We start from the raw sequence: 24,578 nt of genomic DNA, 5'->3' as shown, positions 1-24,578 counted from the left end.
CCGCATGGGATAGAATTAGAACATGCATAAGTACCTTGGCAAAGCCAAACTTATTGGAGGCAAAGAGGAACCGCTGCGCAGCGCCGAGACGCCGGGCGGGCATCGAGACGGGCACTGGAGCACTCGTCCCCCGGCTCTCCACCTCTAGGACACTGTCTACAACTCTGGCGAGCAAAACGCTCCATGAGTCCCTGTGTGCTCCTAATCCCTCCGCCTGCCGCTGGCTGCACCACATCTGAGACCGATGTGAACACAGGCACGAGGGTTTGTGGTTGAGATTGGCTTCGTACCTCCCGCTGCCCCCCTTGTATTTGGGGTTATTTGATTTTTTTTTCTTTTTTGCTATTTTTACATTCTTGATCGGAAGAAGTTTTGAAATATGGTGAGTTTGTGTTTATAAAATGGGCACTCGGAGAAGTCACCAGTTTTGTTGCAGTCCAATCTGATCATAATTTGACCACATTTTTATCAGAACCAGTAGTTCCGATTTAACTTTCTGAGATATACACTTTCAAGAAAAATATATTTGAAAGCAAAAATATTGGTAAAAGTAATAGTTGAAGCATTCTCCGTGGGGAACAAAGGCTTACACTGTGTCACTGCCCTATGAAAAGTAGCACAGAAGCATTCTCTGGATCCATTCTTGCTCGTATTAGTGAAATGTGTAATCCTTTAGTAGTTACATGGCAAAGAGGACTCCTTGCGCGATCAAAATCAACACGGTTTGCTACCAAATGCCTAGGCACAAGAGAAGACTTTTTCTCTAGAGCGCCCATTGATTTCATTGGTCTTTCCAAGCTTGAAACTGGAGAAACTGTGACCTGTAATATTTTATGACACATAAACCATAAAAGAATAATGTTAACAATGAGAGCTGGCCAAGTAGTGTGCCTAAGGGAGAAAAGGAATGTTTGTCTTGGAAAAGGAGAAAGGCAAAAGGGAAAGAAAAAGAGGGAAAGAAAGAGAGAAAAAGTGAGAAAGGTAGACCAAAAAAAAAAAAAAAAAAAAAGGAAGGAAGGAAGGAAGGAAGGAAGGAAGGAAGGAAGGAAGGAAGGAAGGAAGGAAGGAAGGAAGGAAGGAAGGAAGGAAGGAAGGAAGAAAGAAAGAAAGAAAGAAAGAAAGAAAGAAAGAAAGAAAGAAAGAAAGAAAGAAAGAAAGAAAGAAAGAAAGAAAGAAAGAAAGAAAGAAAGAAAGAAAGAAAGAAAGAAAGAAAGAAAGAAAGAAAGAAAGAAAGAAAGAAAGAAAGAAAGAAAGAAAGAAAGAAAGAGAAAGATTCTCAAACTACATTACATATCTGTTTATTCATACATTATTAATTTCGTTATTTATGTAATGCTTTTTTGTGGTTACAAATTTACTGTGATCTCACAGAACTAATTGCTAAAGAAAAACAAACAAGAGATCTTGCTCCTAAACTGACCCAAAAAACATTCCTAAACTACTCTTTCCCCCTTCAAAAAAAAGACATCCCGGTGTTCCCGCCGGGTCCCGGGCCCGGCCGTGCGGCGGTCGGGAGCAGTCTCGGTCTCCCCCGGGGCCGTCCCCAGCGCGGCGCTGCCGCCCGGGCTCTCCCGCGGGCGGCCCCGGGCTCCGGCCTTGCTCGGAGCATCCCCGGAGCCTGGCCGAGAGCTCATCGCCCTCCGTGCCCAGGGTGCCCGGACAATTCCTGGGTGTGAGGGGGCATCGCTCCGGAAAAGCAGTTTGCCGGCAGAAGGCAGCTCGGGTCTATGGCGCAAACGTGAGCTACCATTCGAGAGTTACTAATAAATCCCTATTAAGCATGCATTTATGCAGTGATTATGTGAACTTTGGCCTTTGCAGAGTCTCAGCGATTAACGGCGACGTCTATCGCGTTTTGCCCAGACTTCTACTTTTTTCCCATTCAGGATGGAGAGGGGAGCACGGCTCCACCAGCGCCTCCAGCTGCCAGGTGCCTCTCCACCCATCCCTTTCCTCATCACTGCTGAGGAGAAAGCCCCAAGCACCCCTCCCTTTGTCCCCGGACCCCAGCTTGAAAATGCCGGGTGCTTTACGAGATGGCTTTTTTTTCCCCTCACTCCGGTACCTCTCGCCGGGGATACCCGCTGAGCGTCGGATGCAGCGCGGGGAAGATGCCGAGTTTTTGCTGTCTCCGCAAAACAACGGAAAGCTGTTAAAATTTAGTAAAAATATTTCTGGGCAAAAGTGAGAGGAAAGTTGCCGCTGCTGGGGAGACAGAGAGAGAGAGGGAGAGGGATGACTCTGTAATTGTTGCCTTTATCAAGGCTGTGAGATTAACTACTGGGATTTATTCTAAAGTGACCCATCACCGAATTCATTTCTGCTTGAACTTTCGGTGAACCTGAGATTAAAGAGGGGAGAGCAGCTAAGCAGTTTGTTGTTAGCTGCCTTTTCAACAGCCCTTTCAGACTGAGTAAATATTGATCGGTTTCAATCTGATTGCCCCAGAGGAAAACACCAAAGCATCTCAATAGCCTCCAAAAGTAAACTTTAAAGGTGAACAGCAGAAATGGCCTTAAGTATGATAGGAAGATACTAAACTCCGTTTGACATTTGAATGCGATTTGTGTTGACGGATTTTGATGAGATGCGGGGTTTTTTTCCTTCATTTTTCACTCAGAGATTCTAGAGATTTTTTTTTTAATTTTAAAATGTGTAAAAAAAAAAAAATCCTTACAACCTGAAGGGTAAATTAGTGCCGTCATTGAAAGCTCTTTTTGGGGGAGGTTTAGCGATATTTTTGTGGTAGAAACTATAAACTAGAGATTTTAATTTTTCTTCACCGCACCCCTGAACCCGAAGGTTGATGGTATCGAAATAGTATTAACGCTAACAAAATGAGACAGGATGGGGAGGTTTGGAGCCTCTTTACTTGAAATATATTATGACTGCGGGGTGGTGGGGGGGCAGAGGGTGGGAAATATATATATATATATATATACGGGTTTGGGTTTGGAAGGAGATGCGATTCTTTGCCGCGAATCACAGATTGACGCACTGACAAGCGTCTTGTCTCTCGTATTTAGGCTGTAATTTATGGCCGCTCTTTCTAACACATTAAGTCAACACCGGTGGAATCGAGCTGTAGATCCGGACTCCAGCAATGTTTAGATCCAGATTTCGATATTGAAATGTCCTCATTGGCATGTTAATGCCACTTTAACACATCCAAGACTCTGGAAGAAGGCCATCTGTTTTGCTTTGTGGCTTTACACTAATAAACAAAAGGTAAAGTATATGGCAGGCGGGGAAATGAAAGAAATAGAGGTATCGGCGGGAGCCTTTGGAGACAGCCCCGCTCCCTTGCAGATAGCTCGGCTCTTGATATGGCCGCTGCGCCTTGCAAATCAAGGCTTGTCTCTTTTGACACCGAAGTGAAGAAAATTTCGTTGGCTCTCTGCGGATCCCGCAAAGCAAAGCCTGCGTGGGCAGACCAGCCCCAGGAGAAGCCCGGTAGCACTTCCCGCAGCTGGGCTGGGTGAAGGAGATGTTAGGCGTGTTTGCCTTGTAATTCAAGAGGCATCAGTGACTTGAGACATCCCCTGTCCAGCTGAGCATGCCTCTGCTGTGTGCTGCCACCCAGGTTCTCCCCGCAGAGGCTCCTCTCCCACCTGCTGTTCACTTGACATTTCTTGGAACCGTTATTATATTTACCTGCAAGAGCTTTCTCTTGTACATTGGGCGGGGGGCAGGGGGAGGGGGTGTGCGGAGAAAGAGGGGAAGGGACGGTGGAATGGACTGGGGTTAACACCAAAAACACACTGGGAGCCATCTCCCACTTTGGCACCCCATCAAGCGCAGGGGATAGCAGCTTGGGGTGGGAGAGGGAAACAGGACAAGCTTAGTGCCCAGGCTAATGAAATGCGCGGTCCTTGGAGAGGGGTCTGCAGGGTGAGGAAGGACTGGCTGAAGAGACTCTCTGCTTTTGAAGGGTGCTCTGTTTATTTAAGTGTCATATCTATCCCGAGGTGAAAAGGTTAGCACTTGACCCAGGAAGTTCTCCTGTTTTTGCTTCAGAATTAGATTGGGATCATAAATTCCTCCCAGTTACAGAGAATGGAGAGAAGGGCCTTATATTGTCTAAAAATAATATTATTTGAGCATAGGAGAGGAAGAAGTTTTGTGTAGGAAGTCAGATTGGGCAGCCAGAGCTCTGACTCTTGACAAAACAACATAGGAGGGGTTGTGAGACTCTTACTCCCTCCCCCCCCTTGGAAAGACCCCAGTAGAAGAAAAGAAGGGAAACAAAAATGCTGAGCCCAGCCTGTGACTCAGCGCTGACGTCACGCAGAGGGAGGCAGACGAGGGCTACCTGAAAGTGGAATATATTTATTACAGACATTATAAGGACCCGTAAATCCTGCCCTGGATCCCACCACTGGTGGAATCACAGAGCCTTTCATGATTGTACAGAAAAATCAGGAGGACATTTTGCTCACACACGACAACTGATAGAACTCAGTGTACCCGCAGTACAGCAAAGCACGGTGCGTCATGCAAAGGTCTGGACACCAACCACAGAAATTATACATTCATTTGGCCATTTGTCACATTCACGAGTAGTTTGAAAAGACATCGAGTCTAGAGGATGGTTAATATGAAAATAGGAAGAGGCGAGGTCTTTTGGATGGTTGTACCCTTCAGCTGCACATAATCCAAGACAGCTTTCGGGGCAGGGGGAAAGGGAGAGGGAGCAAGCACACCGGGCAAGGTTTAAAAAACCTAGTGCAATTGAAGCCTTGTTTGTCACATTTAAAGAAATAGCGCTACTTTTTTGAGGTATCTGCTTGAGCTTAAGACGTTTACTTGATACGGTCATCTACTTTACCAATATAAAAATGGATCCAGTTTGGCGAATGCACTCACCCTGCTTAACCTGATAATCGAAACATCATTCTAGAAAAATCTGTAAAAAGATAAATCTCTCGGACAAAGTATTTACAAGCAACAAACTCATTGACACGAACAAAGAATACATTAAATTAAGGGGATGAAAGTCCTATAAGTCGTGTAAACACTTGCAATAGTGCATCTCTTTGTGAGGTTATGTACCCTAAATAACCTGTCTTTCACTCAAGGGAACTCGGTGGAGCGTCCTTGCAGTGGAGGAGGGAGACCCTTACGCGTATGCCAACGCAGCTCCACCAACAGAAAAGGAAGGGAGGGCCGGGAAGAAAATTCCCCTGGCACCAAGGCGCCGGGACCGGCGGAGCCGGCACCCCCGGGGCCGGACGGCGGCGGAGGTAGCGGGGGAGGGAGCGGCAGCTCGCCGGGACCTCACGGGGATAGCGACCGAACGACCGACCGAGGGACCGACATAACGGCGGTGGAGGGACGCGTGTGCCGCGCTGGCGGGGGCGTCGCGCCGGGCGGCCGTCGGGGCGCTGCCGGTCTCAGTTGGAGGCAGCGAGCGTGTCCGAGGCGGAGGAGGCGGGCGAGGCGCTGCAGGGCGAGGAGCAGGACTTCTCCGACGAGTCCTCCGCCTTCTCCTCGCAGCCCGTGGGGGTGGCGGGGGAGATGGGCAGCAGCCCCTCTTTCTCCCGTTTCTTTTGCTTCATGCGCCGGTTCTGGAACCAGATCTTCACCTGCGTCTCGTTGAGCTGGAGGGAGGCGGCGATCTCCACCCGCCTGGCCCTAGTCAGGTATTTGTTGAAATGAAACTCCTTCTCCAGCTCGGTGAGCTGCTTGGTGGTGAAGTTAGTTCTGACGGTGTTGGGCTGCCCCACGAAGCCGTACTCGCCAGCCTTGCCTGCGAGGGGACATGCAGCGGTAAGTAAGTGAGCGCAAATGATTTATAGGCGATGTAATCAATATGTCCACACCGGCTAAGCGATAGGGAGCAAGAACTTCTTAGGATAAGAGGGAAACCCCGGCAGGGTGAGTGATGGAGTGCGAGGTGCTAAAACGGAGTCAGCCTCTAGTGTCAGAGCAAACTTGATAAGTGGTTTATGAATTACCAGAAATATGACCACGGGAGAGGAGGAGAAGGGGGAGTCAGGAATAAGTGAGGAATAAGCGGCGCTGGCTTTCAGCTCCGCGGGCAGGCAGCCGCGACTGCTCCCAGAGGTGCGGCCGACCTACCTGCCCAGAGCCCCGCGGGATACCGCGCCTCTTTCCCCGCACCCTCGGCGGAGAGAGAGAGGAGCGGCCCCCGCCCCGGCTCTCCCGCCGGCCACTGACCTGTTTTGGGTGGGTTTCTTTTCACTTTCATCCAGTCGAATGTTTGCGCAGGCGGCGAGGTCTCGGTGGAGGGGGAGCGGGCGTTTTCCCGGTGGCCAGCGTGGAGGGGAGACAGGGCATGGTTGTAGGTGCCCAGGGGCAGGCTCTGCTGCTCCTGCCCGTAAGGGGGAGGCACGTACTGAGCGGAGGCCCCCGCGTAGCCCTGGTGCGGGAGCGGGTGCTGCGCAGCGGCGGAGGAGGAGATGCTCCCCGAGTACACGGCGGGGGCACAGGGAGGGAAGCCGCCGCCCAGCTCCGCGTCCTGCCCCAGGGGGTAAGGGCCGTACGCCGGTCCGAAGCCCTGCGCGCTGTAGGTCGGGCCGCAGCCGGGGTGCGCGTAGGACACCCCCAGCCCGCCGTGGTGCTGGTAGGCGGCGGGCTGGGCCGGGGTGTGGTGATGGTGGCGGTGGGGGCTGATGGGCACCCCGCGGCCCGCCAGGAAGCGGTCCTCTCCGCTGCAGCTGCCGGCGCTGACGGCGCAGGGCTGGAAAGTTGTAATCCCGTGGTCGGGGTGGTAGGCGCGGGCGGCGCAGCCCCCCGCCTCGCCGCCGAGGACGGGGTACTCGAGGAAGGAGCTCATCCTCGCCGCGTCCCTCTGTCACGCCGCCACCGGGTCTTCAGCGTCCGGCGGGGCCGCGCCAACTTTCCCACTTCCTCCATGGGGCCGGCAGGAAAATGACACGAAGGCGCCGGCAGCGGGCAGGCACGTGGGGGGCGGCAGCCAATGGCTGCGGCGCCCGCGGGGCTTCCCCGGCTCCTGTCGCTGAGACAGCGCCGCGTCGGGGGCATTTAAACGCCGAGCGCTCCGACCGCCGGCACCGCGGGGCAGGGAGGCGGTGGCGGTGCCCCCCCCAGGGGGTGGGGGGCGGGCCGGGCCGGGCTGTACACACACACCCCCGCCGCGACAGCCCCCTGGGTCTCGTCCGCCAGCTGAGAGAGGAAGGCAGGAGAGACCTGGAGGCTGCGCCCGGCCCGCGGAGCCCACCGGCCGTCCCCTGCAGGGTGAGTGCTGCTGCCAGGGCGCCCCAGCATCACCCTGCTGTCGGCGCTGTCAAGCTTGCACCGGGCACCTCTGCTGCCCACCAGCCCCCGGCCAGGGCAGCGGCGCGGGGTGGGGGTCACAGGGGACGCGATTGGATCCACGGCACGGGGCGAGGGATGGGGCGGAGAGAGGCAGAGACAGTGCTGAGAGCATCTGCCCTTGGAACGGGAATGAGAATGGGACCGTGGATGCGGTTGGGGATTTCTACCGGGATGGGAATTGAGATAAGGACAGGAATGACGGTAAGGATAAGGTAGAGAACAGGCATGGGACCGAGGATGCGGATGTGGATGGGATGCGGGTGGAGGTAGAGACGGTAACAGTGCCGGTGCCGAGGGGTCTCGCTGGTCCAGCCCCGCCGCAGTCCAAACGCGACGCCACGCCAAGAGTTAAAGGGGCTTGTCCAGCCGCATCACCAGGCGGCCGCGGACATTAGCATGGAAATGAGGCGCTTTTGGGACTGACGGCCATTGTGCTCTCCCAGGCTCACCGGCCACCCTCTGGCCCTCATCCCTGCTCCCCCCGCACCTCCGCCGGGCTCACCCTCGCCAGCCTAGGGTTGGGATAGGGAAGGAGGAGCCGGGGGCAGGAGGACGAATGATTGGACGGGGGCCCGGGGGCTCCGCAGCCCATCTGCTGTGCTCCCGCAGCGCCGCTGCCGCCCGTCCGCCCTGGGACAGGGTGGGGGGACGGCTGTCCGGGGTGTCGCGGGTCGCAGCCCGAGGAGGCGACCCGGGACAGGGGCAGAGGAGCGGAGGGAGGCGCAGGGCCCGCCGGCCCGGCCCCTTTGTCCCTACGCTCCGCCACCCGGGTCGGCGGTAGGGAGAGGTGGCAGATGGCCAGTGGCAGAGGCGGCCCCAGGACCCTCGGGAACCGCGCTGAGCATCGACTCCTACCCACCCCTCCCCAACACCGTGAGGAGATGGGTCAAAAAATGGGTCCGTGGCCAGAGAAGGAGGGATGGGGGTGAGATGCGGGCTACGACCTCATATGAGGTTTACGTATGCGGAAAGGGAAAGGGGAGGTAAAGGCTGGGCATCCGTCTGTACCAGCGCACCCAGCCTCCTGCAGGCAGAAAGGACGGTACCAAAAGTCTTCGAAAGAAGTTCTGCAAAGCGTCAGCCTCGGAGAAAGTTGGATGGAAAGTCATGTCCCCTGACACTAGCCCTAGGAGGGTCTACCCCCTCTATTTCTGCAGGTCCCGACCCGACTCTCTCGTCCCTCTGTTCTCACGCTAGATCCTTGCTTGTTTTGAAATCCAAAATGTTCTTCCACCCCGCCACCACTCCCCGCTCACGAATACACACGCACACACCCACATACACACCCTCAAGCTCCTCCCTCCCACACGAGCTACAACACAACAACACTAGGTGCAAAGCTCTCCTTCCCACTGCTGCTAGGTCAGCCCTCATCCCACGGCATCTGCACGGCCGCTCTGCTGCCAGCCAAACCCGAAGGGCGCCTCTCTCCACCACGCGTCTGTCCCGGTGCCCTCAGTACGTCTATTTGTTCTGATTTACAGAGGCAGGGATGGTTAAGGGCCCTCTGGAAAGGTTCAGTTTCTTAAACTGCAGGGGGGCGGAGTGGAGGACAAGAGCAACAACACTCCAGAGGCATTTATGATATTATACTGCTCCAATTTTGGTTATGGTTATAGCTGTAAACACATTTATTTCATTTTTGTAAACCAGTTGCGATAAATACCGCATAAAGCAGAGAAAAGAGACGGCGATCGGGGCTGCTTACTAATAAAAGGGCTGACATCTTCTCAGTGCTTTTTCCTTCAGCCAAGAAAAAAAAAAATTACTACAAGTAGCTCCCTTTTACCCGTAAATTCCGATGAATCACTTCTCTTACAGCCTCCAGCATCCTGAAATCCTTTTTTCTCTGCCTTTTTGGTGCCATTGTCTCTTGTTGCATTGTCTCTCTGGCGGGGCTCTCGGGTTTTGCTGCCCGCACTAAGCATGGGGGCAACACCATGAGAAGGGTCGGAGCAGAGGAGGAACACACACCACACCCTCCCTCCTCCGCGGCCAGGCGAGGGGGAGCCACTGCCCCTTCCCCCTGCCCTCAGGCCATCCCGGCCCCTCCGCGGCTTTGCTCCGCGTTTCCTGCCACGGAACTGAGGCTGAGGGGGCGATCCCGGTTGTTTAGGCTTTTCCGTGGGAGTGTGCCCCCGCTGTGGCCCCAGAGTTCACCCGGAGCCTCGGAGGCGGCTCCTGCTTGCTGAATTCCCCCATTTATTTAAATTGAGTTTGTGAGAAGTTTAAATCTTGTAGCACGTTTCCTTTTTCTTTTTCTTTTTATTTTCTTTTTGTTTGATGTTTCTGGATTTTGTTTGGGGGATTTTTGGGAGGTTTTGGTTTATTGTTTGGGGGTTTATTTTTAGTTCGTTTTGCTTTGGTTTTCTTTAAGCCTAGTCAGCATCCGGAAATCTGGGCACAAAAGAAACCCCAACCCTTACACGAACGTTGCGGTCCAATTTAACCCAGTGGCAGAGGGATGAAAATGCCGGTGAGGCTGCTTGCTTTCCGCAGGGACATGGCTGGAGCAGAGAGAAGGAGGAGAACCGAGGCCGAGGTTTCACCGCGCCCGCAGCTCAGCCAAGCTGTTGTTTTAAAGGAGCAATAAAAGTGAATTATGACTAAACGCCTTCTCACTTAATGGTTTTAGACGGGGATCCCCAGCCTCGGCAAATACGTAAGAGGATTTTTATTTGTGAATGTGTTCCTGCAATTGATCTCTTTGATGACATTCTCATTCATAGAAAGAGTTTGATTTATGACTTTCGGAAGAATTGCGTTCAGCCTTTCCAGCTATAACCCACGCATCCCAGCTCCACGCCGTGTTACAGGGCTGGGAGACAGCACTGCTCGCATGGACGGACAGCAGAGCCCCTTTCACACCCCCCCGCCCAAGCCCCACTCGCTTCTGTAATGCAACCACTCGCACTCACTCGCACTCACGCAAGGAGCCGCGACCGTCCCCGCCCGGGATGCCCCGGCCCCGGGGCGGCAGAGCCCCGCTGGCATCTGTTGCTCCGTTTTAGCCCGAAGAACGGGGCTCACCCTCCGCTTTGGGGTTCGGCAACGCCGGCTGGCAGGCAATTTGGTGGAGATTTCTGAAAGCCCGTCTATGCCGCCTCCAGCAGAAGAGCGGGGAGCCCGAGGAAATTGTAACTTTAAATTCAGAGTTTCCCCTTTTCGTTATCAGTCTTTCACCTCTCAAGGAGGCTTACAAAGAAAAATATCTTCGGGTCTGCCCCCGCACCGCCCCCGAGTAGGATGGAGTGGAGAGGCCGGTTCCTCCCCAAATATTTTTTTCTTCCCCCTGCGTTTATGCCACCCTTTTGAATTCACAGGCACTAACTTCTTTATTTCCTCTCCTCCTAGGGCTGATTTCTTGGATTACTCAGCACGTGAGAAGTAACCAACCACATTCTTTGTGAGCTCTGATATTTTTAAAGATACCTTTTCTGAAATACCTTGCTGGCTGCTAAACACTACTTTCAAGAAAAACAGGATTATTTTAATTTTTTTTAAAGCACCTTTCCTTTCGTTCATGTAACAGCCTGGTTTCTGCAGGAGATGCTTATCCTACTGAGTCTCTGTTACGTTCTGCCTGTAACAGAGAAAGTCCTCGTTCATGCTTTTGTTACAGCTCAGGATTTCCAAGCTTTGTATCCTCACAAAGATGCCACATTTATACATTAAAAGGAACAAATCTCCGTCAAACCTGTGAACGGTTTTAATTTCTTTAGTTTGTTTTTCCTTCCCTTATAAGAATCCTTATAATAAAATGAAAGATTTTTTTTTCCTCTCTAACGAGTGTCCTAAATTGCCAAAAGAGAAGGGCTCGTTGTCAGAATGTTGGATTTTGATTATTAGTAAATTAATACTGGAAGGGATGGGGAGAGATACCCGTCATGTTATCCATCTTGAAAGCAGAGAGAAAGAGAGGAGAAAGAGAAAGAAAAAAGAGAAAGCTCCTTGTAGCAAACAAGAATTTATTCTACCAAAAATACTTATGACAACGCATCCTAATGTAATACAAAAATAAAAAGAAAGTGAAGATACATTCCTATATGATCACTTTCTTACAGACCTCATATATTGCTTTCATAGAAGGACCTAGAATGTGGCTAGGTTAAAATTGAACACAACTAAAACTTCATAAGAAACGGCAAAATGGCATATCAGAGGGGAGTAACAAACAGAAAATAGTGAAGAGGGAATGGGAGGGGAAACATAAAATTAATTCACTGGGGGGAAAATTAAGAAGAATAAGGAGGAGAAAGCAGGACCCTTGGAGAGGACTTCTTTAATTTCTTAGTAATTCAGATGCTGCAAGTCAATTGTGGTGAGTGTGTCTGTAAAAAAGTCAAAACTGTCAGCAGAGATATCTACGGGACTGTCCAGAGATCCTGGCAAACTGGGGGAAACTGCATCTGAAAGCTGTAGGCAGGAATCTGTGGAGAAAACGTTAAAGTCCTGTAAAGAAGGGACATCTAGGGCCTCAGGACTGTCATTGTTCAGGCCAGCTGCACAGTTCTGGGCCATTGTTGAGAGGCAGTTTTGAACAGTGGGTGACTGATGTTGAAAATGTTTCAGATTTTTCTCATTGCTCGTTAAAGGCGAAACGGGGAAAGTTTGGGATTCGCCATTGTGCGCATTCTGCGCCTGCTGCTGGGAGAGGGCATTCTGCTGGAAAGCGTAGCCTTCCCGCTCCAGGAGAGCGCCGGAGACGTTGCTGAGGGCTTGCTCGAAGAGAGATTTCTCCTCCTCCTCCTCTTCTTCCTCGTCCACTGCTTTTTCGGGGTCCTCTAGGTTCTTAAATTTCCCCTCGCTGTTTTGATTCTCCTTGCACTGGGTCTGTCTCTTGTGCTTCATCCTCCTGTTCTGGAACCAGACTTTGACTTGTCTCTCAGTCAGATCCAGCAAGGCTGCAATCTCAACCCTCCTTGGTCTACAGAGATACTTGTTGAAATGAAATTCTTTCTCTAGCTCCAAAAGCTGGGTGTTGGTGTAAGCCGTCCTCAGGCGCCTAGATCCACCGCTACCGCTATCGGGGATTTCAAGGGGGTCTGTTAAAAAAGAAGAAAAAAAAAAAAAAAGAAAAACACCACCACCACACGCACCCCAAAGCATCCCCGCCCGAACAGCGAAAGCAGAGGCGCACGGACACACATACAAAACAGATAAATGCACGGATTGAATTCAGCACCCCAGCTCGTCGCATCCCGGGGGGGTGGGGGGGAGTGCTCTCTCTGCATGTATGTGTCTATATCTATATGTCCATATAGCATAAAATAGCAACTGCAACAAAATGGCCGCCTTTGGATGCAGTAAACCCATTGTGTTGCACTGCTGAGCGCCCGGTGCTGCGTGCCCCTCGGCCACCTCCGCCAAATCGCTGCCTCCAGCTCCCCAACCTCCCCACACCAGAGCAAACTTTATATTAGCCATACCGCAATTTATAATTAATGCATCAGCTGCTTAGCTGAGCGGGAGCAATCTATCACTCTTCATTACTGTCAAATATCCTAACTCTAGGACGGCGAGACAAGAGAGGTCAGCTCCAACTCAAATAAATCATCCCGCATTAGGCAAGTTTGGGGAAAGTTTGGGTTTCCACCGAGCCCCGCCAGCTCCGTGCTTCCCGCCCGCCCGCCCTCCGCCTCGTCCCCCCGCGAAGCCGGGGGGATGCGGGGAGCCAAAATAGCGGCCCGGCGGGGCTGGCGGCTCGTCTTTGGACTGACCTTTGTGGCTGAGGCAGGCAGGTCCAGCGGCTGAGGCGGAGGCCGAAGCGGGCGGCAGCGCGGATCGCTTGGACGCCTTTTTCTCTTTCATCCAGGGGTACTCCGGGGGCGGCGGGGCGCCGGCGGGGCCCGGGCTGCCGCTGCGGCCGCGGGGGCTCGCCTTGGGGCGACCGCCGCCGCTGTGGCGAGGGTGGCTGCCGGGGTTCAGGCTGGGGATGGTCTGCTCGAAAGGAGGAGGAATCAGTGTCGAGTGTGAAAGCGTCGAGTTCTTGATTGATGAACTTTGAAATGTATCACCGACAGGGGGAAAAGATGTCAGGCACTCAGCAAGCGATGGCTGGCTATTGATAAAACCGATCTCTCGCTCAAATGCGAAATTCATGGCCTTCAACTGGCAGCCCCCGCGGAGAAAAAGTTCCCTCGGATTCAGGGGCCTCGGGGGGAGGGGAAGGCCCAGGAAAAAGGAGAGAGAGGAGAAAAAAATATAGCATAGAAGATCGCTGGTGGGGTGTTTTTTTTCTAATTCACTGATTACAGCCGTATGGGGACCGTGCTACTATTAAACTATTGAATTCATGGAGACAAGGTTGAAATTGGACCGAATTGGCTGTCACATGATTGCCTCTGCCCAATGACAATTTGGGCTTTAATCAAAAGAAGCCACTGTCTGTTTGATTGATCCAAAAAAGTCGGGAAGGAACGCCTCATTGGGGGCCAGAAAGGCTTTATTTACACTTTTTTTTAAAAGGGGAAATGATATCTCGAGTATCTATCCCCTTGGCGTCCTAATCTGAAATGATCGGGGGTGGGGAGGAGGGTGCGTGTGCGTGGATATGTTTGTGAGAGAGGCTGCGAGAGTGTGTGTGTGTGTGTTGTGTGTGTGTGTGTTGTGTGTGTGTGTGTGGCTGCTTGTCCTGCAGCCTGCTGCCTTCCTCGCATCCACCCGCACACTCTTCTCTCATTGTTTGGGACTGTCAGGAAAACGCTTTGCACCTCACAAATCATTTAAGCACCTCAATCTGACGCCTTGAGTCATTAACAAAGTAATCCATTAATCTTCAAAGTTTTGACACCGTCAGGCCCCCGCATAAGAAGTTGCACCCAGGCAGGAGTCTGAAGCAGAGGGTCTTGATTTTTACCTAGGAATAGCACTTTCTCCAAAACTAGTTTCTCCTTCCCGACTGAGCCTCAATGGCTCCTTTGTATTTTTTGTTTGTTTGTTTGTTTGTCTTTGTGTTCTTGTTTGGGTATTTTTTCTTTCTTTTTTTTTTCCTCTTTTCCTCCTTTTTTTTTCTTCTTTTTTGATGGCTATCGGGTGTACAGTATGGAGAACAATCGGTCGCCGGTGCTGAGCCATTGTTTATCAGGATCTTCCTCAGCAACCTTGCTTCGAGGGGAAGAGTCACATAGGCAGCAGCCCTGGCGCTTCATGACTTCCCTCTCCAGTTGGCTTCCCGGGATTGGACCGTAACACATAACCCTGGGAGAACCTCTCTGGGCGAGCCAAATCGCGAGGCTGCAAAGGCGTCTGGCTGTTGCCTCTTTAAAAAAAAGTATATATCCCGTGCCTTAGCTTGCAAACGATACTCCCGTCTGCTGGCATAATTTGCTTAATAACCGTAGTAGGCTGGGTCTGGTGAGTATTTTCGATTACCAGGAAATATATGGGCTGGTAGCGGTTTGTTTTCAAGGGGCCGGACAGAGCGAAAAATGCTGCGGGGTTCTGACTTGAGAGACGGCACTCGCCTCCGATGCTTGGCTCTTGCCGCCGCCGCCTCCAGTCACCCCTGCCAGGTCGAGGCAAGTCCCGAATTTGGATGCTTTTGGCATAATTTTCCAACCATACTGAGGCGACAGCGAGAGTGATGACAATGATGGCCACAGTCACCAACCCGATGAATCCTATGGTCGCAGCCGCCCTAGACAGCCCGGACGGGGCTTGCTTGCCCGCGGAGCCCGGGGTGCACGGCGGGGTGGGGTGCGCCGGGGACCGGGGAAAGGCGCTTCCGAGCCGCTCTCCGCGTCTTCCAGGAGCCAGAAACCATCGCCAGCGCGATGAGGTGCCGTCTCGCTTTATTTTCGGAGTTGCCAAACAGGGGTCGGCAATCGTCTTCGTAATTATATTTAAAAAAAAAAAAAAAAAAAAAAAAAGGAAAAAATACGGGGGGGTGGAGGGAGGGGAAACAGAAAACAAGACCCAAAGCACTCAGTGGATCAGTCTGCGTCCAGTCTGCACGAAGTGCATTTTAAAAAATCGGTTTTAAGTTAATGCACCCACAAGATATAACATATCTGCGAAGGCATTGGAGAGAGGGGGAGGGGAGGGGCCGAGAGGCTTTAAATGGGCTTTTTGGTGGTTGCTTGTTTAAATAAAATATAGAACGAGACTTGTCATTTAATCCCTCAAAAGGGATGCCTTACAAATATCGATGCTGTTGGAAAATGCAAGGGGTTTAATTTTCTTGCTTTTAGTCCAAACAAAGCTCTGGTGGTGTCTGCCCGCGATCAATCTTGGCCGCCAAAAGGTTTGACAGCTACTGGCCCTTAAGAACACATTTAAAGCTTCTTGCTCTTTCCAAGATCAAATGTGGCCGTGAAAAGAGGCAGAGCAAGAAACGCAAGTAAACAAGGAAAAAAGCTGCTTTTAAAATATGCTGGCAGAGGACTGGGCTGCTTGTGGGAAAAGTCCGGTTTTATTTTGCTTCTTGATGCCTACGTTTTCTTTGCTCTGATTTCTTCTTTTTTTTTTTTTTCTTTATTTCCCCCTCCCCTCTGGAAAATATTGGGATTAAGAGCAGGATTGCAAATAATAAAGAGAGAGGTTTGGACTTTAACCAGGCTTTGTGAGTAAAACCTGTGTGGGTGTCTCTATTCTGCACATTTGTTTCTTGTGGTCAGTCTAATACAAAAACCACCTGGAACAAAACCTTTGCAGAGAGGACGCGAAATTCTTGGGAGAATCAATTACTTCTACCTCCAGGGTCATCTTTTAATCTGACGAATCTTAAATGCAAAATTACAAATTCTTATTTGCAACCTACAGGCTCTGAAGAGAGGATTGAATACGGTTTATGAAAGAAGGGGGGAAATCGCCTGTATTTTTCTTTCTTCGGGGTGGGAGGGGAGTGAAACGCCAACTTCCTTCTATTTGAACGTTTTCCTAAATGCAATTCGTGGTGCTAAAGGAACCACGCAGTAAGTATCGTGACTGTACCGTTACCTTTTGTTGTATCTAACCTATCTAACCTAACTGATCCGAGAGCTGGGGGGGGGGGGGGCGGCTGGAATTTTATACGGGCGCTCCTTTGAAACGAGCATTGTCCTGCAATGTTGCAAAAATGCTTCCTTCGCCTACAGAAGCAATATTCAGTCGCTGGTCTGTATTGTGTAATAATCAGATTTCAGTGAAAAATATTAGCCTACATAGCCTTTCCTTCCACGGTTACATGTCTATATATACAATAAACAGCACGGTATAAATCTATTTGCTATCCTTTTCTTTGACTGGGCATGCTTTATCTATTTATGCAGAAAAGCTCTATATAGATTCACGGATGCATGACAATGTTTCAGCATCAGGCAAGGATGGTTCTGGGAACAAGGTAAAGCCCAAAGATTAATAATATTTCAACATGAGACCAAAATGGCGACATTTTTTTTCTGTGCTCTAAAAGATACAGATGGTGAACAGCGTGCGTTATTATCTACACAGCATAGGAATATGTCTTTATAAACGTGCAGGGGTATATTTTACCTAGTCTATTAAGGTCTGTTTTGATTTATCTTTCAAGTTTCAATCTAAAAATTACGGACATTTTGCCTGAAAGGAAGAAAAATCGGATTTAAGCACAAGCTTGCGGGTTTCTCCATTCTACCTCGAGCCGATTCGGACCGGGGACCCCTATGGGTGCCCGTTTGGGGCCGGGACCGTCGCCCTTCTACAGAACCGCGTCCCCCCCCCCGGCCCCCGACACAAACACACACCCGCACACACATCCACACCCCCCCGCGGGAAGAAACGGAACACAACGCTCCCCTCCCCCACACTTTCAGGCTGCCGTAAGAGGAAAGGCGCTCGAGAAAAATGAAATCAGCCCCAGTAAAATATTTTTTTTAAATAGTAATGGGGGGGGGGGGGGGGGGGGGGAGTAAATAGGCAAAGGAAAAGGTAAAATCCACTTCTTAAAGGAAAAGGGGGAAACGGCGGGGTTAGCGAGTGGAAGGAGCAGCAGTGCGCGCATCCACCCCAGGCGCATTCGCGGTTCGGTCGGACCCTGCTCCCCACGCTGCTCCCCCGGGCTGGCGGGGCTCCGCAGCCTTCACCGCCCGGCTCAGCCCAGCGACCAGGAGGCCCCTCCGCGCCCACACCCACGCGGGGCTTTATCCTGTGCACCGCTGCCTGCGCTTCCCACGCACGCTCGCACGCCCACACCCGCACCCCCGGCCGTCCTCCCGGCGCTGCTCCGCGGCCGATCCCCCTCCGGACCCCGCCGGGGGGGCGCCATCCGCGCCTGCCGGGCACCGCGCCGCGGGTGCGGGAGGAGGGGGCGGCCGCGGGCCCTGAAACCCTGCTGGAAGAAAGGGGGGGGGGGGGGTGAAAAAAAAAAAGGGGGAGAGAGAGAAGGGAAATATCTCTCTTCCTGCCTATGAAATGCTGAAAAGGCATAGCGGGGCCCTTCGGGTGAGCAGACCCTCGTGTAAGTTTACAGACGAGTTTCCTAGCTCCCCACGTCATGAAGGGCTCTCTATTCCCCTTCGCTGCGAAGAACATGTCCTTAACTCTTTATTATTCAGAATAAAAACTTTATTTTTTTTTTTCCAGAACGTGAGCAGCAAGGAATGTATAACTTTCAAAACAAATCTAGCCTTTTCAGCTTCACACACTTTTTGCCTAGCTGGATGTTACAAGCATAAAGTATTCGAACCGCGATCTTTTTTCCCAGATTTTATTGCATCGTCATCATCATTATTATCACTATTTTTAATAAAAGGAGTTAATAGTTTCCTTTCAAATGATATTTCTAACACGTGCCGATATGCCATCTAATATATGGCCTCCTGAATATTCAGGGTACAGATTTTTTTATATATATATAAATATGAACAAATGGGGATAAATAAAATTTTAAACACTTAGATTATTCAATGTTTGTGAAAAAAAAATATAAATAAATCTGAATGTTCACCAGCATACACACATTGAAAGACTTACACGTATCAATAATTGTCCAGGAAGTCCCTGTCCAAGCGCTTTTGATGTCTTTCTTGCTATTTAAAAGAAGTGCAATAAAAAAAATTGCTTCCCCGTGGGATCAATCATGTACGAACAAATTCACATTTAAGAATTCCTTTTATAGAAAATTTGTTCATATACCCTGTTTTGATAAAAGTGTAGAAGGTAAAGTATAAAGCCTCTGCATACTCCCAAAGTGAGACACAAGGCTACAGTTCAAGAAGATAAATATCCACTAGTGAAACTATAGAGCAATTCAAGCAACAAATATTGCTACGTCACATAAACTAGAAAACGCTTTTACGAAAGGAAACAAAACAAACCAAAACGACCAAAAGAAACGAGAAGGGAAGGGCACATGTTGGGGGGAGGAGAGAGAAGGGAAGGGATGAGTACTTTCCAAAACTCGGGGGCTTGCTGTTCCTCTTAGTGGCTCCTGTCTCTTACAGATGAGTGAGTTTGGGCGCTTCCTGAATTCTTCCCTGAGAAGGATGGTGAGCGGTAAGGTCTGTGTATGTTGGATGTGGATCACAAGGTCCATGGTGGTGATTGTTGGCCATTGGCCCAGCCCCGCTGTAGTCCATGTTGGCAGAGGGAGGATGAGGGAGATGACTTAGACCAAAGATGGAAGGCCCAGAATTGGTCATGGTCTCCACGTAGTTGCCCCCTACGTAGACGGGGCTTCCCTGTATATGTGGATTCCCATAACCGTTGCCTTGAAGAGGATGAGTATCATATTCAGGTGTCACAGCTGTTGTCCCCGTGTATCTCTTTTGAGGAGGTGGGCAATTATTAAGAGGAGCAGTATACGATGCAGGGATGCCATAGGTGTTTTGATGAGGCTTGTTAAATGGTGGAGGCGACTGGGGTTCGTAGGGGACACTGTTTACTAAAGAATGCATAGAGTTTAGATATCCCCCAGCAGCTGGAGGGACAGGGCTTCTGCTTGGGGACTGTCCTCCTGAAGAGGTCATCATACCCTTTCCCTTTTGATCCTTTTTGTATTTCATTCTGCGGTTTTGAAACCAGATTTTGATCTGTCTTTCTGTGAGATTGAGCAAATTAGCCATTTCTACCCTTCGTGGCCTGCAAAGGTACCTATTGAAGTGGAACTCCTTTTCCAGTTCTACCAGCTGGGCACTTGTGTAAGCTGTACGGGCTCGCTTAGAGGAGGCTTGCCCTGGAGGGCTTTTATCACCAGCACAACTCTCACCTATGTAAATCACACAAAGAACACAATCAGCATGGCAAACCTACACACGGCAACATGAGAAAATGGCCAACAACACCAGCACCTGGAGACTTCAGCTCCCAAAGGCAAGATGGATGCCCAGGCGTGCAATGAGTTCTCCCCCAAGGCATGAGCTCAGTTGTGCCAAGCTCCAAGCCTCGAAAGAGTGCCTTGACCTCATTAGTGTCACTGTATGACTACACTCGCTTCCCCTAAGAATGACAGCATCCAACCTATCTCCAGCTTGGTGAAGAGGAGCAGGGAAACACAGTGAGGTATTTAGAACCACTGAAACTGAACCTGTGGCTCTGCTGACATAGTGGGATCAGAGTCTTCAAGACATAGCTGTTCGCCCTATATAGATGTATATTTTTATGAATATATATACATCAGCTACAAATGCCTGAAAGCTTGATATCTACAATACGAAATTTTAAACATATAAATATAGAATTATCAATATAGTGGATTTTTTTATCATGTCTGATATATAGCATGAGCATATGGTAGTGATTGGGAAGTATAATATGTATAAAGAAGAACATACAGTAGCTAGGCTTGCATATAGGCATGGAGATATATCTAAATCTCTCTGCTCTTAAATTAAATAAATACATGATATGGAAGGTTGAAAACAGCAGTGTTACCATAGCTTTAAAAAGCAGACAGGCAAAACATTTGCTAAAGTTTCGAACTCTATTTCCAAGGCACATTTAAGCAAAAAAGAGGAAGAAATCAGAATAACCTGACTTCTGAGCTTTGGAGCTAGCCCTGGTGTTATCAGTTTGGGTTTCCTTGAGTAATAGAAGTGTTGGTATACACTTCCATCCCGCAAATAATGTTTTATGGGCTGAAGTTTATAGCACTCCTGAATGATTTTTGTTTACCAGGCTTGTAACTTTGCCAATCAGCTTATTAAAATAGGAAGAGGTTCTGACTGCATGCAGGGCATTGATCCTGCCTGCACATGATTATGAGCTATTTTATTCCCGTTACACTTCAGCAGAGATAGGTCACTGTCTTATTAATCTAACAGCACCATGCCAACAAAGTACTCGGGACAAGCCTCTGGCTTAAGGCCTGGGCTGCTCCACACTGACATGATTTACTGAAGGGGGGATTACCTAAGAAATGTGATAAATGCTGGAGGGCACAAGTGGTTCTGCCACTAGGAAGCAAAGTCAGTTCAGAACCCTTCTGCAAGGCTGGGAAAGTTTTCTGTGGGGTGTTTTTTTCACTGAGCTCCCCTCAGTGAGAAAGCTGAGTGATGGCAAGCCCTTTCCAAAAGTTTCATGGGGTCAACTCAGAGGGTGAAAAAGCCCCTCACCCTCCCCTCCCTGAAGTGAAGGTGGGTAAGACCGCCCTCCTCCCCACTGGATGCATAGTCAGCCCAGGAATACCCAGGGAGAGGGGGAGCATACCTGAACTGGAACTGCTGTTTTTCTGCTTTGTGTTTTGCCGAGACTCTTTCATCCATGGGAATATCTGTTTGGACACGGTGGGTGAGTTAAGAGCTGGGCTCTTGGTAGGGTTGGCCGGGGCAGGGTTGCTGCTGGCATTTTGAGATGGTGAGGTGGAGGTCGGAGGTGGAGGTTGTGACTGCTGGGCTGGAGGCGGCTGCGGTGGAGCCTGTGGGTCAGCGAGGCTGGGGGGCTGGAGAGTCTGGCTGGGGAGGGTCCTCATGCAACTCTCACTGATGTCATTGGCCTTGTGGTGGGACACAGAGCTGCCAGGGGACTGGAGGGAGCACGCGGGGCGGTGGTACTCAGTTTCCACAAGTGATGAAGATGGAGGATATTGCTGCTGACTCGCATTATAAGTGAAACCATTTGCTCCTTGGTAGGGGTAGGCACCATAGATTGCAGAGCTGTCGTAGTAGGTCGCTTTTTGCATTTCGTTGTTTCCCAATATTTATTTCGCAAACTGACAGGGTCTTGACACCCTTGGAGAATAACATTGGCACCCCTCTGTCACGTGGCGCTCTTCCTCCAATGGCCTCTCCGGGCAGACCTGGGGTGTGGGGAGAGCAGAGCAGGGTGAAGAAATGGTACAAATCCATCTTACTTTCAATAGCTAAGTGACATGAAAGCCATAAAAGAAAAAGTGGTCAGCAATATTTAGCAGCATGACTTGGCCTCAGGCGTGGAGCATTTCGATATAAAAGCTGCCTGGATTTACTGGCAGCTACAAATATGTGCTTTGCTGCACCGGGATAGAGGCTTTCTAGGTTTGTTTTTTTATTATTATTTCTTTCTTCTTAAGGAACAGAGCAAGCGGGTTGATCGTTTATCACCAAGAGGCTGTTTTAATACCGTTCTCTGAGATAAGGGTGATCGAGGAATCAGTAATGCAAAGGGGCCGGGCTATCACTTCAGTCCAACTCTAAGATCAAACCCTCCCCTTTAACCAGCGTTGTTTTATTTTTAGCCTTTCTCTCCTGGTTACGGCTCTTCATACAACTTCAAAGAAATATATGAGACGGTTCCTGTCTACGTGTGGCAGGGGGCAGGAGCAGGGTGGAAAGGTTTCCTAGGCAGGGATATTTAAACACCCCGACCCCAAGTGATGGATTTTGGCTTGTCTATGAAATGCTCGATAGGAAAATAAACCAAGCCAGCACCTTCTCCCCTCCGTGCCCGCACACCACCCCGAGCCGCCCAGGTCACGCACCCTGGCAGCAGTGGTTTCTGCCCGGGCGAGCCCCGCCCGCCGCCCGCAGCGGCTCCCTCTCGGTCCTGGAGCGCGGCTTGGGCCGTTCCACGGAGCCCCCGAGCCTGCCTCCCACTCGCGAGTGGGTCCGGCCTCAACTGCACCCGACGCAGCTCAAAGCCCCTCCAGAGAGGCCAGCAGGGGCGGTCGTTGGTTTGTTTTTTTTCAGCAGTTATTTTCAAGACACTAACTTTTCGTGGAATCAGCCAGATCCTACCTGTTAAAACATGATGGATTGGGGGGAAAAAACACACCAGAAACCTGAAAAACCAGCGTTCATCTCCATGACCACGGCTTGAACTTTCCTTCCAACTTAGCGATAATAGGTTCTGTCTTGGAAACTGCTATGTAATTTGATGTATGAGGGTCACTTGGCTGGGGAGAGGGTGGACACAAACTCAGAGAATGCTTCTCCTGCCCGGGCGAATCCCTTCCCCCCCACCCTTTTTTTTTTTTTTTTTTTTTTGTCACCCATCCTCCTTTCTTTCTGGGATCCCCCCCGCCCAAATTAAAGTCTACTCGTCACCTGCCTGAAAATACCCAATTAAAGAATTGCCCGTATTAATGAGACAGGAGACCTGTGCATAACCTCCGATCTAGGAGGTGTTTCCACACGCACTCACATTGTTCTCAGAAACTGAAGTGTGTTTCTCACCATCCTCCTAACCCCTTGCTGGCAAATAACCACGTCTTTTCAGATCAGAAGGGCCTCTTTCCTTTTACCACTTAAGCAGCTGGGTATTTTCCCCCCAAAACATCTAACGAGGACAAATGCTTAGGGGCGAAAAGCCTTACACAACACAAGCACCAAACGAGCTCATTCTACGCCTTTCAAGTTATACAAGTTCTTAGAAAACAGTATTCCCTTTGTTAGATCGCAACAAAATGAAGGTAACACACCTACAGCAGGGCGGTTACCCTGTTATTGCACTAATCAAGCTCTTTGAATGCTATTAAGCTAATAAGCCAATGGAGATCTGAGGCACATACACAATTTCCAGCTCCTCGCCTCTCCTTGCCTGTGCTATCGAGGCCTGGTGTGATTTTTCTCAATTCCTTTGAAAGAGAGACTACAGACACCACTACCAGAGGAGAAGGAGGAAACAATCAGCCAGCGGTGATTTCACAAAGGCACCCGCCTTTCATGACCGCGACACCAAATATTTCACCTTCCTTCTGCCGCTGCGAAGTTTTGTGGCGCTGGCAGGACGGGCAGCGCGGAGCGAGGATGCGGGGTGCTCTGCTCCCGTAACTGCCGGCCTGCAGACAATAGGCAACTTTACTTGGAAGGCAAAATATTATTGGAGCTTCGGCCGTCAGCAAGTACAAAAAAAAAAAAAAAAAAAATCGGATCCCGAGTTTGGGTTCGCCAAGTTAATCACTTCCTACAAAGTTATAGAGAAGCGGGGGTAACCTGAGGAGCGCCCGGTCATTCCAGGAGAAAGTGGGAATAGCGGGATTAAGAGCGACAACGATCCCGGCAGAGTCCTAACGGGAAAGGGGAGACGAGGTGTATTTACCACCCCAGCCGGTGCCTGGGATGGGAAGAGCTCTCCTCTCCCCTTCTAAGACAAAAAGGCAGGTCTTACAAACACAAATGGGCTCCCAATCTTTCCAATGCCTGTTTTATCGGCTCCGTCTCGGTCTGTGCAATACACGGCTCTGCACTTTACGAACTTCTCTCCCCCCACCCAGACAGCCCAGAAACAGCGGATGAAAATTGCTTGGGGAGGCAAGTCCGCCTCTTTTCCCCCACTCCCCACTTCAGCTCTCTCCTACCCAGTCCTTCCCTGCGCTTCCCCCCTTCCCAAGCACACCAGATCTTTACCCTGTAACTCCCAACCGAGCCCCAAACTCTGACTCTAGGACGAAAAACCAGGCAGCCCCCCTGAAAGATTTCCTGAAAGATAAAGACAAAGTTGAGGGAAGGTGGGGGGTGGGGGGAAGAGAGGAGAGAGAGCTGCCTGAACACGAAGTGTAAGGGTATCAGTCACTGCCTGGAAGGAAGCCCCAGCTTGTGAACTCTTCTTGAACCGACATTTAAGTCTACGGTCATAAATCACTGGGACATAAACTCCGCCATTCACGACTGATAGCAGCGTATTTGTGGCCTGCTTACCTTAACTTCTGACGACTGAGGCGGAAGCCAGCATGCTCGCTCTCTCTCTCTCTCTCTCTCTCTTTTTTTTTTTTTTTTTTTTTTTTTGGAGGCGACACAACCCAGAGAGCGGGGGCTGTCTGCCCCAACTCGATCCCTGTTGCCGCGGGGTGGGCACCGGCTCAGTTCATCTGCAGCTGGCACCCCCCGGCCGAGAGGGGCGAGCCCTGCCCCGCACGGGATGGGGTCGATTGCTCCGCACACCCGCCTACCCCTCTCCCCTGA

At 50.5% G+C, this 24,578-nt stretch overlaps 3 protein-coding genes across 3 annotated transcripts; all 3 read right to left on the bottom strand.

The window, feature by feature from the left end:
• Nucleotides 1-5,248: 5,248 nt before the first annotated feature.
• On the bottom strand, nucleotides 5,249-6,799 carry HOXA1 (homeobox A1; the record flags this gene model as incomplete). Its single annotated transcript, XM_084206990.1, has 2 exons — nucleotides 5,249-5,749; nucleotides 6,181-6,799. 2 exons carry the CDS (start codon nucleotides 6,797-6,799, stop codon nucleotides 5,394-5,396), a joined length of 975 nt encoding a protein of 324 aa, XP_084063116.1. The 3' UTR covers nucleotides 5,249-5,393.
• Nucleotides 6,800-11,592: 4,793 nt separating this feature from the next.
• HOXA2 (homeobox A2) lies at nucleotides 11,593-13,419 on the bottom strand (the record flags this gene model as incomplete). Its single annotated transcript, XM_084207874.1, has 2 exons — nucleotides 13,023-13,419; nucleotides 11,593-12,347 (listed from the first exon to the last, which is right to left on the bottom strand). Exons 1-2 carry the CDS (start codon nucleotides 13,402-13,404, stop codon nucleotides 11,593-11,595), a joined length of 1,137 nt encoding a protein of 378 aa, XP_084064000.1. The 5' UTR covers nucleotides 13,405-13,419.
• A 4,433-nt stretch (nucleotides 13,420-17,852) lies between these two features.
• On the bottom strand, nucleotides 17,853-24,332 carry HOXA3 (homeobox A3). Its single transcript, XM_084203213.1, has 3 exons — nucleotides 24,315-24,332; nucleotides 20,908-21,496; nucleotides 17,853-19,468 (listed from the first exon to the last, which is right to left on the bottom strand). Exons 2-3 carry the CDS (start codon nucleotides 21,377-21,379, stop codon nucleotides 18,699-18,701), a joined length of 1,242 nt encoding a protein of 413 aa, XP_084059339.1. The 5' UTR covers nucleotides 21,380-21,496; nucleotides 24,315-24,332; the 3' UTR covers nucleotides 17,853-18,698.
• Nucleotides 24,333-24,578: the final 246 nt, after the last annotated feature.

The sequence above is a fragment of the Fringilla coelebs genome (assembly GCF_963513975.1).
Source record: "Fringilla coelebs genome assembly, chromosome: 1".
Taxonomy (NCBI): Eukaryota; Metazoa; Chordata; class Aves; order Passeriformes; family Fringillidae; genus Fringilla; species Fringilla coelebs.
This window is presented reverse-complemented; position numbering and strand designations above follow the sequence as displayed.

Bases quoted from the DNA above. Each gene is read 5' to 3' on its own strand.
- HOXA3 (XM_084203213.1), bottom strand. From the start codon at position 21,379: ATGCAAAAAGCGACCTACTACGACAGCTCTGCAATCTATGGTGCCTAC. The intron at 19,469-20,907 runs GTATGCTCCCCC...TGATTTACATAG, and splicing joins AAACAGCAGTTCCAGTTCAG to GTGAGAGTTGTGCTGGTGAT.